The 13,793-nt window shown below is 40.2% G+C and overlaps 1 protein-coding gene and 1 long non-coding RNA gene across 2 annotated transcripts in view; one reads left to right on the forward strand and one right to left on the reverse strand.

Annotated features, from left to right (window-relative positions):
- LOC123611705 (uncharacterized) overlaps positions 1-2,703 on the reverse strand; it is a 20,523-nt gene extending 17,820 nt beyond the window's left edge. Inside the window, exon 1 of the long non-coding RNA XR_006718799.2 lies at positions 2,616-2,703. This is a non-coding gene — a long non-coding RNA (uncharacterized LOC123611705). The remainder of the gene's footprint in view (positions 1-2,615) is intronic.
- The window catches only part of CHMP2B (charged multivesicular body protein 2B), a 26,920-nt gene continuing 15,457 nt past the window's right edge, over positions 2,331-13,793 (forward strand). The window contains exon 1 of the mRNA XM_010966455.3: positions 2,331-3,004. Coding sequence (XP_010964757.1) covers positions 2,971-3,004 — 34 coding nt within the window. The 5' untranslated portion in view covers positions 2,331-2,970. The remainder of the gene's footprint in view (positions 3,005-13,793) is intronic.

The raw sequence follows: 13,793 nt of genomic DNA on the forward strand, positions 1-13,793 counted from the left end.
GGTTCTGGGAGCTTCCAGGTTGGTGAACCAGAATGCATCCTTGTGCCACTGTGCCTGGGCCCCAAACCCCATGGGGACAGAAGACCCTGCATTCAGGACCTTGCCCGATGTATCTCTTCACCTGGCTGGTGATTCCATATCCTTTACTATCTATTGTAATAAACTGATAATCTAATGAGTAAACTGGTTTCCTGTGTTCTGTGATAATCCAACAAATGAATCAAACCCAAGGAGCAGGTCATAGGAATCTCTGATTTACAGCTGATTGGTCAGAAGCACAGGTAACAACCTGGACTTGTGATTGGCGGGAGCACTTTTGGGGGACTGAGCCACATCAGCCCTGCAGATATGATGCTACCTCTGGGTGGAGAGCGTGGGAATCGTCGGAACTGAGCTCAACTGTAAGACACCCAGCTGGTGTTGGAGAACTGCTTGGTGTGGGAAAAATATCCTACATGTCGGAATTGGTGTCAGAGAGTGACAGGTGAATGAGAAAAAAAGTAAAACCTGGGAGAAAGGTGCGTAAGAGAAAAGGGGAGGGGAACTGTATTTGTTTCTTCATTGGCATCTCCCAGCACATAACATGTCATGTGCCATTAGGTATGTAATAAATATTTTTCTGTCTGAGCAATTTGTATTGGGTCACAATAATGTGACCATAGGATATTAGTTTATTTCTTAATGAGGTTTAAAAATAATAAAATTTAAATGTTTTCTCTATCCACACACACACACATACATATGCTTATATATGTGTCTTGTTGACTCAGTAGGTTTGTATGTGATGATGGTTTTAAACAAGTGAAAAATACCACTGCATTCTAACTGATGGTTCCTTGGTGTCCTAAATCTCAGTTAAGTTTAAGGGTACATGCCCTTCAATAAGGAGTGACAGACAAAATATATACCAGTACAGTTTGACCAACTAACTCATCAGAATGGATGCCAGTCTGCCTGGTGCCTATCAGCTGAATATCAGCCTGCTTCAAACTAGGAGAGAATTAAGCTATTTGAGTGCTGAGTTTAAATACTACATATTTCTATTTTGTCTTTATTGTTAATGAACAAGCCCTATCTTTAGCTCCTGCTGTGCACTTTTGGAGGGTCTTCCATATGGTTGCTGCTAAGTATTTTGGCATTTTCCCAACTGTTTCAATTGGGTCAGTGGGGGGGACTGTGTAGGAGTAATAAAACAAGGGTGACTGCAGCAGGGAGGAGTATGATTACTAGACACATAACAGCTTACTGCCTCTCAGGCATGAAAGCACAGCTCAGTGCCATCCATTACAACAGGCAGTCAGGGCAAACCGCCTTTTTGCCATAGAGTTTACTCCAGGAAAGGCCAGGCCTTGGGTGCAGAGATGAAATCTCCTGCTTCCAGTTGTTTTTTTTTTTTTTTTTTTTCCTGTTTCCTTCCTTCTTCACCTTCCCACAATATCTCAAATGACTCGACAAGGAGTTAGACAGTTATATCTTGCACGCTACGTCATTCTGAGAAAGTTTTCATGAGTGGACTCAGCTAAATTTTAGCAGCAACAGCAGGGTATCAGTGGCCCTGAGGGCTTTGATCTTAGGAGAGGGGAAAATGGGGAGGGGAAGTCTGACTACCACAAATACTTGAAAATCCCTGAGACATGATTCACAAAGCCAGAGGTGACTGATAATACTGATACTATTATTGAAGTGTCTTCCTGTTAGAAATAAAATCTATGGAAAAAAGGTACTATTGTTTTCATCCTATGGAAGGCAGTGTTGCTTAAACACTAATAGATTGGGAGGGAAAAAGTCCAAAGCAAAATTAAGATTCTAAACAGCAAAATGATATATTAAAGAGATGTGTACACACACACAGAGACAAACACACAAAATGAACGATGTATTCAAGGTCTTGATCCAAAGAGAGTATTTCCCATATTTATGCTTATACACACAAGGATTGTTTAAATAATTCTTTATGCTTTTCCTTTCACATAATATGGCGCTTTTTCTCCACACTGAACACCAATATACAGCTATGTAGCATTCTAATAGGTTCACAGTGTAGTCAGTAATTTTTCTTGAGCAAGAAATCGAGATGTTAAAGAAATAGTTGGAGACATTTAAACCGGTAAACAAATATGTATACGGATTTCTTTTTTTCACGTTTCCAGTCAGGAACATTGAACAAAAATGTTGCATTAAAAAAGTTGCTCCACATTTCCTTCCTCCCCTGCCACCCCTAAGCCTAGACACGGGATCCCTGGAGACCCACACCCACCCGCAGTGAACGCCCCGGGTCTGGCAGGAGGCTGCGCGGGGGAACGAGGCAGGGCGGAAAAGAGCGTGAACTTCCTAGACAAACACCGCTGGGCCCGGACCTCAGCATCACCACCAGCCCCTGCACTTAGGAAAGCACTACTACCGACAGCAGAGGGATGGTCGTAAATCAACTGGTTCCAGGAGGACCCACACTTGTCCTAGGACTCCAGGGAACCCTACTTCCAGCTCCCTCAGGGCAAGGAGAAAGCTAGGTAAGACTCATATCTGTCAGCACGCAGCACGGAATCCACACCTAGAAGCCCCTGACACCACCCGCGCGGTCTCCACACCGCAACCGCCGCAACTGCGGGACTCACCGCGCCGCGACCCCACGAGCGGGAGGAGCTGGCAGCCGCTGAAGTGAGGGCAGCGGCAGCGGCTTCGAGCGCCGCAGTGCGCAGGCGCGCGCGCAGACCGCGCAGACGCCGCCTAGAAGTGACTTCTCCAAAAAGTGTCTTAGTTCGCGGTCACCTGAGCTCCGGGCAACTCGGCAGCGGCAGGCTTCGTGGATACCCGCCCTCCGCAGGTCCTGCCTGGAGACCTCGCCCTCTCCTCTGGCCCATCCGCTCCGCCATCCCGAACCCTCCCGGGGTCCTGTCCTTTCCCTCCTGTTCTTTCCCAGTCGCGGGCCGGACCGGGCCGAGCCGGGCAGCCCGGGCGCGGTCCCTGACCATGGCGTCCCTCTTCAAGAAGAAAACCGTGGATGGTGAGTTCCAGGCCGGGCCGAAGAGGCCTAGCTCTGCGTTTCTCCGGTGTATTTTGGGGGCTTCCGGCCGCGATTCTTGTTGCTATCCCTGGGGGCGGGGCCGGATCAAGTGGCCCCACAGGTGACCGCCCTCGTGCGTCACTTTTCTGCTTCCTTATCTCTTCTGACTCGCCCCACCTCAACCTCACCTGGGCATTCTTCTTCTCTCTGATAACATAACCTTTAAATCCTCCCGGCCCCCACCTCCGGTTTCTCCTTCAGCGGGATCCTGAGCATTTCATGAAGGGAGGATGCGGCTGGACCTTGGGGGGTCCTTAGACTTGGGGATGTGATGAATTTCTTCTTGATCTCATCTGCTTGTCAGTTGGGAGCTGTACTGCTACTTCTGGGCACCAAACCGGAAACCTGTATTGAGGTGGGGGAGGGTGTAATAGGCTCCAGTTGCAAATTGAACTTGAGTCTGGGTTAGTCTTGTGCTAAGAACATCCCATCAATGGAGATGTGATACAAATGCTTCTTGACTGACTCCAGTAGAAAAATAGAAACCCAGGGAAAGTGCCTGGATTTTAGTTTTCGTACTAGATTTTTCTCTCTTATGATTATCTTTTGCTGTCTAAAGTAAGAGATGTTGTATGTATTGTCCGCATAGAAGTTTATTTACATTTTAAGATACTTGCATTGCTTCAGACATTTAGCTCAGTGTCATGTTAAGGGGAAAAAAGTGAATATACAGGGACATACAAATTGATGTTTATAAGCAGTGCCTGTTATTATATGATTATATAACTGTTTAATTAGTCCTGATATTTTTTTTTTGACTCTACCAGGAATCAGATTCATTCAAGTTACTTAAAATTTGTGTTTCCCATTACATGTTGATTCTAGGTTGCTGCTGGTTCAACCAAAGAATCACTTCTTTGTAAGGGTCTAACTCTGCCACAAAAGGAGCAGTGGTAGCTAGACAGTGATTGGTACAAACAGGGAGCTCAGTCCAGACCTGGGGTAACTCCTTCATTCTTTTGTATTGATTATTCCAATGCCAGCAAATTATTTTGTGGAGGATTACAAAGATGTCATCTTCACCCTGCCACTCTACCCTTCACTTCAACACATAATGTCATTTTACCTCTAATCTATCCCAGAGCATAATACATTTTTGCTTACCCTTAGTGGGTGAAATGGACTTTTTATTAACTGAGAAATACCATTTACAATACCTGAAATAACTACCAAGTTGGTATCGGAAGTAATACAATTATGTGAAATTGGTTTTATATGTGTTTTACCTGAAAATGCTGTTTAATCTTTAACATGGCACTTTATTTTTTTCAGTGTTTCAGTACCAATATTGTAATGTTCAGTTATTGTATAGTACTTCAAGGGAAAGAAAAAGATTTATTTTTTTGTTTCAGTTTCATAGAGTGAGAATTTACTAAACAGAGAAATGGGGCTGCATCTTTCTTACTGTGATGCTACAAATTAAATTTTTTTAAATTAACATTAAAAGCCAAACATCGCAGTTTTAATTGCTTGATATCTGTCAGATATTTTCACAGACATAAATATCAGTTCTGTATTCTCATTGCTGTGCTTCCTGGTGCTTTCAGCAATCTAGTGACTATTGCACTTGAAGTATAGAGCAGAATTAAAAAAAAAAAACAATGAGGATGTGCAGTGAGGGTATTTAACTGTATACTTATTTGCAGTTGGGTTAATTCATCCATGGAACAATGCTTTTGTTAAATAGACTTATTTGTGAAAAAAAGGTCTTAAGGCCTTTTGGGAGAACTACTGACTTAAAGATCTGTGTATGAAATTTCTGATTTCTGAAATTTCGCCACTGTTTACATTTACTATAACTACTAAACTGCGTACTTGATGTTTTCTTAAATTATCATGTCAATTCAGATCATTTAATGATGTCTTAATTATAGATCTGTACTTTCATTATTTTGACATAGAGCTTTGTTGATGTTTTTATTTTTTGTTTTATTAAAAAGAAGGTGTTCTGTTTTGTTTAATAGGTGACAGCATTCTTCTTAGTAATGATGGGGCTATCTATTATGAAATTAAATGTATTTTTAAGCATTTCCCCCAATCATGAGACTCATTGATTATTGATCATAAGACCTTTTACTGTATGCTGTCTTTTTATCTGTTTCAGCTGTAATGAAATTCTGATATATAAGGAAAATATGTAACTGCTTATAGAGCTGGAGAATAATTGAATCTTTTTGTCTCTTTGAATTGGCTGGAAGAGTTGCACACTATATCATTAAAGAATACTGCACATGTAAATTAAAAAGGGAGGCAACAGTACAGCACTTATTACTATTCAGAGTTATGTTTAATTCATTTTTGACACAAAGATGAACAAGTCTCTGCAGTGTGTACTTTGTTACAGAAATTAATGAGAATTGTACCTTAATGCCATAGAAGAGGAAGATTCTTTTGAATTTGAAATTACAATTCAGACCTTGATTTTCCTTTTACTGATTTATAAAGTATATACATATACAGGGCAGTGTGTTTATCTACAGTGTTGTATTTTGTTTTTGTTTTTTGTTTGTTTGGTTTGGTTTTTTTTCCAAAGTAGACTAATGGTGACCTATTTATTGAAGCTAATCATGAACCTGTAAATCAGGATGCCGTGAGGACTTGTCATGAATGCATGACTAAATATATTTCTTAAAAACTGAAGTTCTTTAAGCACTATATAATTCATGTCTGTGATCTTCAATAAAGACAAACTTGAGCCAGCATTGTGTTAGCATTTGGTATCAGCATCTTAATTCTTACAAAACCTGTAAGTACTAGTGTTATCCTCACTACATAGGTGAGGAAGTTGAGAGGCAAAAGGCTAAGTAACTTGCCCAGGATCACACAGCTGCTAAGTGGCAGAGCCAGAACAGCATCCCTTTGAGTATTATAATAGTTATTTTTTTCTCATTTGGGATCTTATGGCAGTTTAATTTTGCTGTTCTTGCTAAGTACATGAAGTTCTCAGCGTTTGATAGGTACCATGTGATGCTTACTTTTGCCTGTGAACCAGACTCTCTTCTCTCATAATTAGTGGTAGAACTTTAATTTCTAATGGTGGTAGAACTAGAAACAACCCTCCTCATCCTGACTCTCCCTTACTCCAACGTTTTCCTAGGCAGTATTGCCCAATCTCTTTTTGCACTTCATCTAAACCTCTTGAAGGGGTAGTGCTGTCTCCTGCCTCCACTTCATTACTTCTCTGACACCTCCCATCCTACAGCAGTTTGCTTTACATCTCATGTCATGAAATCTTGCTACTATCATCAGTGACTTCTACATCACCAAATCCAATGGTAATTTTTTAGTAGTCATCTCTTGAGCTTATGTTTTGCATTTGATCTTGATAATAATTTCTTCCTTGAAATTCTCTTTCAGCTTGCATTACATAACACTGATTTACTTTTCCTCAAATTCCTCTGACTATTCTTTTTCCTTTTGGGCTTTTCTTTTCTTTTTTGCTTTCTTTCTTCCTTCCCCCCTCCTTCCTTTCCTTCTTTCTTTCTTACTTTCTTCTTTTAACCAACCCTTTAAGTGTTAGTGTTTTTCTTGGTTCCATCTTGGGCTACAACTATTCTAACTGTACATCCTCTCTGTACATGGTCTTATCTTAACCCTTATTATTTTAGTTATAACTTAAGTGTTGATGGATCCCAACTGTGTCTCTAGATATATTTTTCTGAGTTTCAGACCAGTATATCCAACAGTTTGATGAATATCTCCACCTAGATGCACAAGAGTACCTCAAATTAAAACAGATCCCAAACAGAGTTCATCACCATCTCCTTCAAGTCAGTTCCTTCCCTGAGCTCTCCTCCTGCAGTGTTTGACAGTTCTCAGTTTTGCCCTCTGTGTTCCATTGAGTACCAAGTCCTGTTCCTTTTGCCTATTAAATATTTGGCACATATGATCTTCCACTGTGTGCCTTCACCTCCTTGCTCTAATTCAGATCCCATTTATCTTGCTCATTACTGCATCACCTTTCTGCTTTTCTTTCCTGTAGCTTCATAGCCCTTGAATCTAGAGTTGCCTGTGTGATTGATAGACCCAAAATCCAAATCTTACTATACTGCTCCCCAGTGTAAACCCCTTTTTTGAGTCTCTAGCACCAGCAGGATCAAGTGAGTCCTCTTTAATAAGGCATGCATGGCCCTTCTGAATCTGGCCCTTGTCTTTCTAAAAAGAAAGCCATGTCCCTGGACAGCAACACTGTTCTCATATTCATCTCTATGTACCATATTCTTTCTCACTCTGATATATTTTTGCTTATGATGCATGGAATTTTTTTCTTCCTCTAGCTAACCTGAACTGTCTCAGCTCTTTTCCTTCTCTAGAAATTCTCCTTTGATGCCACCTCAAACTATGTTAAATACCTCACTCTTTGTGTCCTTTTTTTTTTTTTTGGCATCTGCTTCCTGATTTGCATTCGCCAGAACCAAAGTAGATCCTTATGCACTTCCAGAGTTGGATTATGCTTTTTCTAAATTTTTCCTACTTTCCATATTTGCAAGGTTAAAGAGAATCTTCAGCATAAATGAAAATAACTCTGCAGCAGTTTGTAATTCAGAGACTAAATTCCAAAATACTAGCATTTACTAACCAAAAGTAGTGTTCCCAGTATCCAGAGCTTACTATAGTCTGCACCCATTTTACCGCTACCCACCTGGCACCTTAGTGCAAGTTTAGAGATAATTTGAGGAATATTACTGACAGAAGAGGAACAAAGCTTCTTGGGTTTTTCCTCATTGGGGTGGTATCCATGCATGCTAGTTGTCCAGTGTTCAGAACCTGTGAAATTACAGATAAGTTGGATAAATCTCCTGTCAGGAGTCAGTTGCGATGCCACATTTTCGATAGCTCAAGAGGGAATAAAATTTACCATGTATATAAGCTATGTCCCCTCCATTTCTCCCAAATAAAATGCAACATTCTCACGATGCTACCTACGGGACCCAGATCTCTCCTAGCATACTGTGTGTTCCCTTACTGCTTGTTACCCTGAATACTTAAAAACTCAAATTTTACCTTTTGTTTGGCCCTTACATTCTTGGCACACCAAAGAAAAATAATTGAATATGGGATTCAGGAACACAGTCCTGTCTTCTGATCATTTTTCTGAGCGAAAGTTCTCCAGACAGAATGGGTATTTCTGTAGGAAAGTGTCTTTCCTCTGTATTTCTCCATCCCGAGAATGATGCTGAAGAGTGGTCTTTCTTTTCACAGTACCTACAAGTCCATATGTCTGTGAGACTGTTCTTTCGAAGGACATTTTCTTCATCCCCTCACTTGTCAAAGCTGAAAAATGCGCTTTGACAGTTTTCTGGCTTGAAGCTGTTACTTAGTACCAAAGCCTGTGCCTTTGAGAACCACATGAGACCCAGTGGTAAACAGATTCATTTCAGTGAGTTCCTCAGGGTTTGAGTGACTTCAAGACTTTAGTGGTAGGAAAAAAAAATTCCTTGTTACTTCCTTTTGTGCTGCCAAAGGGTAGACTCCTGTTCTCTTGTTAGTGGCGCACCCCTTCCTTCCAAGCAGGTCCTGTTGAGTGTTTCAGCTTCAGCCTGGTTCTTAAGTGGCTCCTTGGCTCCATGGACCAGTATGTAGATAAAGCTGTTGGTGTGATCCTCCTTTGTTTCCCATAGTTTGTTTGTTTTGTTTTTATTATTTTCTTTACTATATGTTAAGACTGATTAATTAAGCTGATACCATTCCTCCCTGCTTTCTGATGTACCCTGTCCAAAGCCTGAGAAATAGATTTGCCGTGCATATCAAATTCTGATTTCTCCTCACCCACTCTCTCATTGTCATTGTCCTTCTGCCTCTGAGTAAATTTGGTTTTTAGGGCCAGCATTTTCTAGTTACTGACCTTTAATATTTCTTTCTTAACCCTTAACCTTTGAGTTCAGAGCATTTTTGCAGTTTCTTCTCCTCATCAGCCTAAGAAGATGGTATATCCCCACGTGGCCAGGACCCCATCCCCCTTTATTGTTCACTGGTGAGCTCTACCGCTCCTGCTCCAGCAGGGCTCACACTCCCAGCTCTTCTGTTCATAGCCGTGATCAGGGTTTATTTAGTGCCCTTGATCAGTGCCGCAGTCCCCACTGTTTCCATTGATACCAGCTTGCAGAGTTTCAAGATGAAATCTAAAGAGGGGGCTCACTTTCCTCTTGGATCTTGATCTCCAAAAGCCAGTTAATGGAGGTGGTCTCGTAGGATGTGGGAGCATTTTGTGCACCTGTCTCAATTCTTGTGATGGTTAGATTCAGGATAATTGGTAGGCAGTAAAGTTGCATAAATCAAAATGATTTTTTTCTCTGAAGAAATACATTTAAAAGCAGAAAATATGACATATTAAGTTAGATTTTAAAATCCATCATGACCTTATAGTACAGCACCAAACCCAGTACCTGGTAGAGGGGATGCTGTCTAGGAGACCAGCGTGAATCCCGCTGATGGTACGATCTGTGCCTTGTGCCTTAGCGCTTGTGGGGCTGTAATCCTGCTCTGCCCTGTAAGCTTGAGACAGGCCCCCTCCCTTCTCTCAAAAGATAGACATTTTAAAGGATATTACAAATTAACGAGTGTCCATATTTGCAGTTGATAATTACTTTTTGCTTTAATCCTCAAATATACACGTAGCTTGTAAATGAGCAGCGTCTAGATGGACAGCCATAATTCAGTTTGGAGCTTGGCCCCAAACCTCGGTAGAGAATTCTAGTGAGCTCGACTAGACCACATGAGAGGCCCTTTTAGATTTTTTTTTTTTTTTGGCTTTTCTTCTTCTTTTTCTCTGTAAGCAGATAGACCTTATTGACTCAGAAACAAAGAGGGCAGAATGACCTTCTCTGTCTATATCTTCTTAAGTCCAAAATTTAAGTCAGTGATCTTACCACACTGATGCACACATGGGTTATATTTTGTTCAGTGAGAAGAGCCTGAAGGGCTTGAGACAGGCTTTTAATGCTCAGAGTGGAGCTGGCCTGGGTGGCCCTTCCTAAGTGTTGTGCTGGATATGGGTGAGGAGAGGGTGGTGGGTGGGGCGCCTCCAGATACTTGGTACCTCACTGGATGGTAACAGAGAGAGCAGACCATAGGCACATGTGTGTACTTTTGACATTTTCACAGGTTGAAAGTTCCTTATACCCACCTGTTATGAATGCTTCACAACACCCCGCAAAGTAGATAAAGTGCTGGACTATAAGAATTCAGGGCACGCTCTGCTCTTCTGACTAGAGAAGGAAGCAGAGGATGGACAGGGAAGCACAGGCTAGACAGGAGCCAAGTGCTTCCCTTCTCCTAGGTCAGCAGTAGCTATTCTGTCGTTGTCATAACTCAGAATGAGAAGAGGGGAAAGCAAAAAACTGGAAGGGAAATTTCTGATTATTTCAGTGCTCCATGTTTCCATTATGGAAAGGTATCTATCATAGTTCAGATTTTATTATTGTTAAATTATAAGCCATCTTTCTTGCTAACCAATAGATTTTATTATACATGTTTTTAAAAAAATGTGTTCAAGTATGACTATTAGACAAAGTCTTTACAGTTAACTATGTATGTTTGTACCCCTTAGAACACTGTTACTGGGGTAGTAGTTGACATGAAGTAAAATAGGAATAGAAATAGGTAAATAAATAAATTAAATGCATTTATTTCTTGCTGGTAAAGAACTTGTAATCTTGGGAAGAAATGAGACCTACTAAGAAATAAATATAATGGAAAATAAACTTGGCCTTAAAAAATATTAAAAGTGTCTCAGAACCTTTCTCATGTTATTCCTTCTGAATTATCTAGAAGAGTAAGTAATTAACTGTGGGTTTAATGTAGGGATTGTTAAAAAATGAGAGTAATTTGTTTTATAAGATATACCTATCATTTCATGTAAAAAAATTTTTACTGTCTTTTCTTACTTTCCATAATATATTTTAAAGTGTTATGACTGTGTTTTAGTATATGGCATTAGATGCTCTTGGTTTATAGCTTAGAACTGTTTAAATATTAATAGGTCTATTAACAACAGGCTGTGGAAAGTGCAGTAGTTAATTTTCTTTATTTTTCCTCCTCTAATATACAGTGACAGTTATGGTGCACATAGTTACATAACATTAAGAAAAGTTAAGTCAAACTATCTTGATTAACTTACATGTTTTGTTAAAATTTCATGTCATAATACTTGTTTTTCAACAAAGATGGCTGTGTCTATTCTTTACTCTAATTCTCTGACACCAAGCTGGGTATCTCCAACAATTTAGTCCAGTCCTAACACTGACTGTCTGGAGTTAGCACAGACCCCACAGGTTAAGGGCTCAGTCCCACAAGCCTGTCCTCACTTAAGGGGCCCATCACAAGTCTTTGATTGCCACCAGTTCTTCTGACCGACCAGCTATAAATTCTAGTGTTACCACAACTCTGTCTTCAGGTTTGATAATTTATTAGAACAACTCTTAGAACTCAGGAAAGTGCTTTACATGCTATTACCAGTTTATTATAAGTATACAACTCGGGAACAGCCAGATGGCAGCACGGTATTGGCCTGGGTGGCAGGGGTAGGTAGGGTGAGGAGTGCGGCTCAGAGCTCCTATGCCCTCTCTGGACATGTTATCTTCCCAGAACATAAATATGTTCACCAACCCAGTAGCTCTTCCAATCTCCTTGTTCAAGGGTTTTTATAACCCAATCTCCGGCCCCACTCTTCTCCCCTGAGGGATTTGGCTAAAAGTCCCTACCCTCTAATCAAGTATTTGGACTTTCTGGTAACTAGCCCCACCCTGAAGTTATCTAGGGGTACCCTTCCCTGAGTCAAAAGACATTTCTATCACTCAGGAAATTCCAAGGGTTTTAAGAGCTCTGTGCTAGGAACTCAGGACAAAGACCAAATATGTATTTTTCATTATACCACTCTAGAAATGAAAACATCTATATTGATAGCATTCTAGATCTTAGCAGTTAAAGCTTTCAGCAGTTGCTTTGTACCATGTCAATTTTCTGGCCACAATTCAACTACCAATATGGTAGCTTCTCTTTCAACTCAGTACTGTCGTAATTTTAGAAGACCATTATTATCTCAATACTTCATCTTATCTTAGTTGAGTTCAGGGAGTACACAAAGGGATTGCACTCCAAAAATTAATTTGTAATATTATAGTTTTAAATTTAGAGCATATTTTCTATTGAAATAGTAGGAAAAGTGGTGACTGTTTTCATACCAGTGCATTGGCTTTGGCAAGATAGGAAACTAAGCCCAAAAGATGAAAATTGGCAGAGTTTAAGTGTTGAGGATGAAAAAGCTGATGATCGTTGTGAAAGATGGGGAAATGAGAACTTTCTTTGCTATTTTGTTTAGTATCAATCTATAAATGTCAGAGGAAAAATATCTTGTTTAGTGGGCCTAATTGTGTCTCCCCAAAATTCATATGTTGGAAACCTGAGCCCTAATGTGACCACATTTGGAGATAAGGTCTTCAGGGAGGTAATTAAGGTTAAATGAGGTCATGAGGGTGGGGCCCTAATCCAACAGGACTGGTGTCTTTATGAGAGGAAGAGACACCAGGGATGGGCACACACAAAGAGGCCATGTGAGAACACAGCAAGAAGGTGGCCATCTGCAAGCCAAAGAGAGAGGGCTCAGGAAAAACCAACTCTCCAGCACCGTGATCTTGCGCTTCTAACCTCCAGACCTAGGAGAAAATACATTTCTGTTGTTTAAGCCACTCAGCCTGTGGTGTTGGTTATGACAGCCCTAGCAAACTAAGAAGTCATAAAATTTTAGAATAGGATCCCAACCAGTGCTCCAGGAAGCGTTCATGTCTAAGAAATGTTTATTCTTTAAAAGGACCCTCAGCGTAATAAATCTGTGGAATAACATATTTTCCTCTTAAAAGTTGACAATGCATATTCATATATTAAATGTTCTTAGAAGCCTTGAAGCAAAGAAATCGGTTTAATTGTTTTCAGCATGAAAATTTCTCAAATATGTTTGTCTTTGGAATATCTCCTTCCTCTTCTTTAAATGAAACATGTGTTTCCCATCCAGAAGAAAGTAGATGAGGGGAGAGACAACTCCCTCTCTTTTTCATCTCGTGTAGATATTATATGGTTTCCTAGTCCTATGTTTAAGGAACATGTCGAATGTGTTCTTAGTAAATCCTGAGCATGAGATGTCCACCAATATAACTTAATTGAAATACAGGGTAAGCAAAGGAGGGGAAATAGATGTTTTGTATGTAGGATGTAGGAGCTCAGGCATCTTATATTAACTTTTATTGAGAAAGTCATTGTGGTTGATTAGTTATATTCTGTACAGTGACTTGGAGTGTTTTCATTCTGTTTGACCTGTATATTTTCATTGATACAGATCTATATTTATAAGGATTATGTCTCTGATAACTTTACTTTTTTGTTTTCCTAAAAGCGTCACAGTGTAATATCCTATTTAAAATCAGAGGCCTTGAAATCAGAATGCTTGTATATGAATCCTAGCAGTTTTTCTCCCTCGGGCAGATAACTTCAATGAATATCAATTCCTTCCTCTGAAACAAGTGAGCTAAGAGTACCTACCTTTTAGGGTTGTTGTGAAGCACTTAGCATAGCGCCTGTTACTTAGGATCATTAGTTATTTGTATCCTGAGTAAAGTTACATTATGACAGAAATACATAGAACATAAGTTGAGGTGCTCCATCACTAAAAAGGATAATGGTTGCTGGCTTTGTTGCTGTTTTAACTGAGATGAAATTCAGATAACATGAACATTTT

The sequence above is a fragment of the Camelus bactrianus genome, chromosome 1 (genome assembly GCF_048773025.1).
Source record: "Camelus bactrianus isolate YW-2024 breed Bactrian camel chromosome 1, ASM4877302v1, whole genome shotgun sequence".
Classification (NCBI taxonomy): Eukaryota; Metazoa; Chordata; class Mammalia; order Artiodactyla; family Camelidae; genus Camelus; species Camelus bactrianus.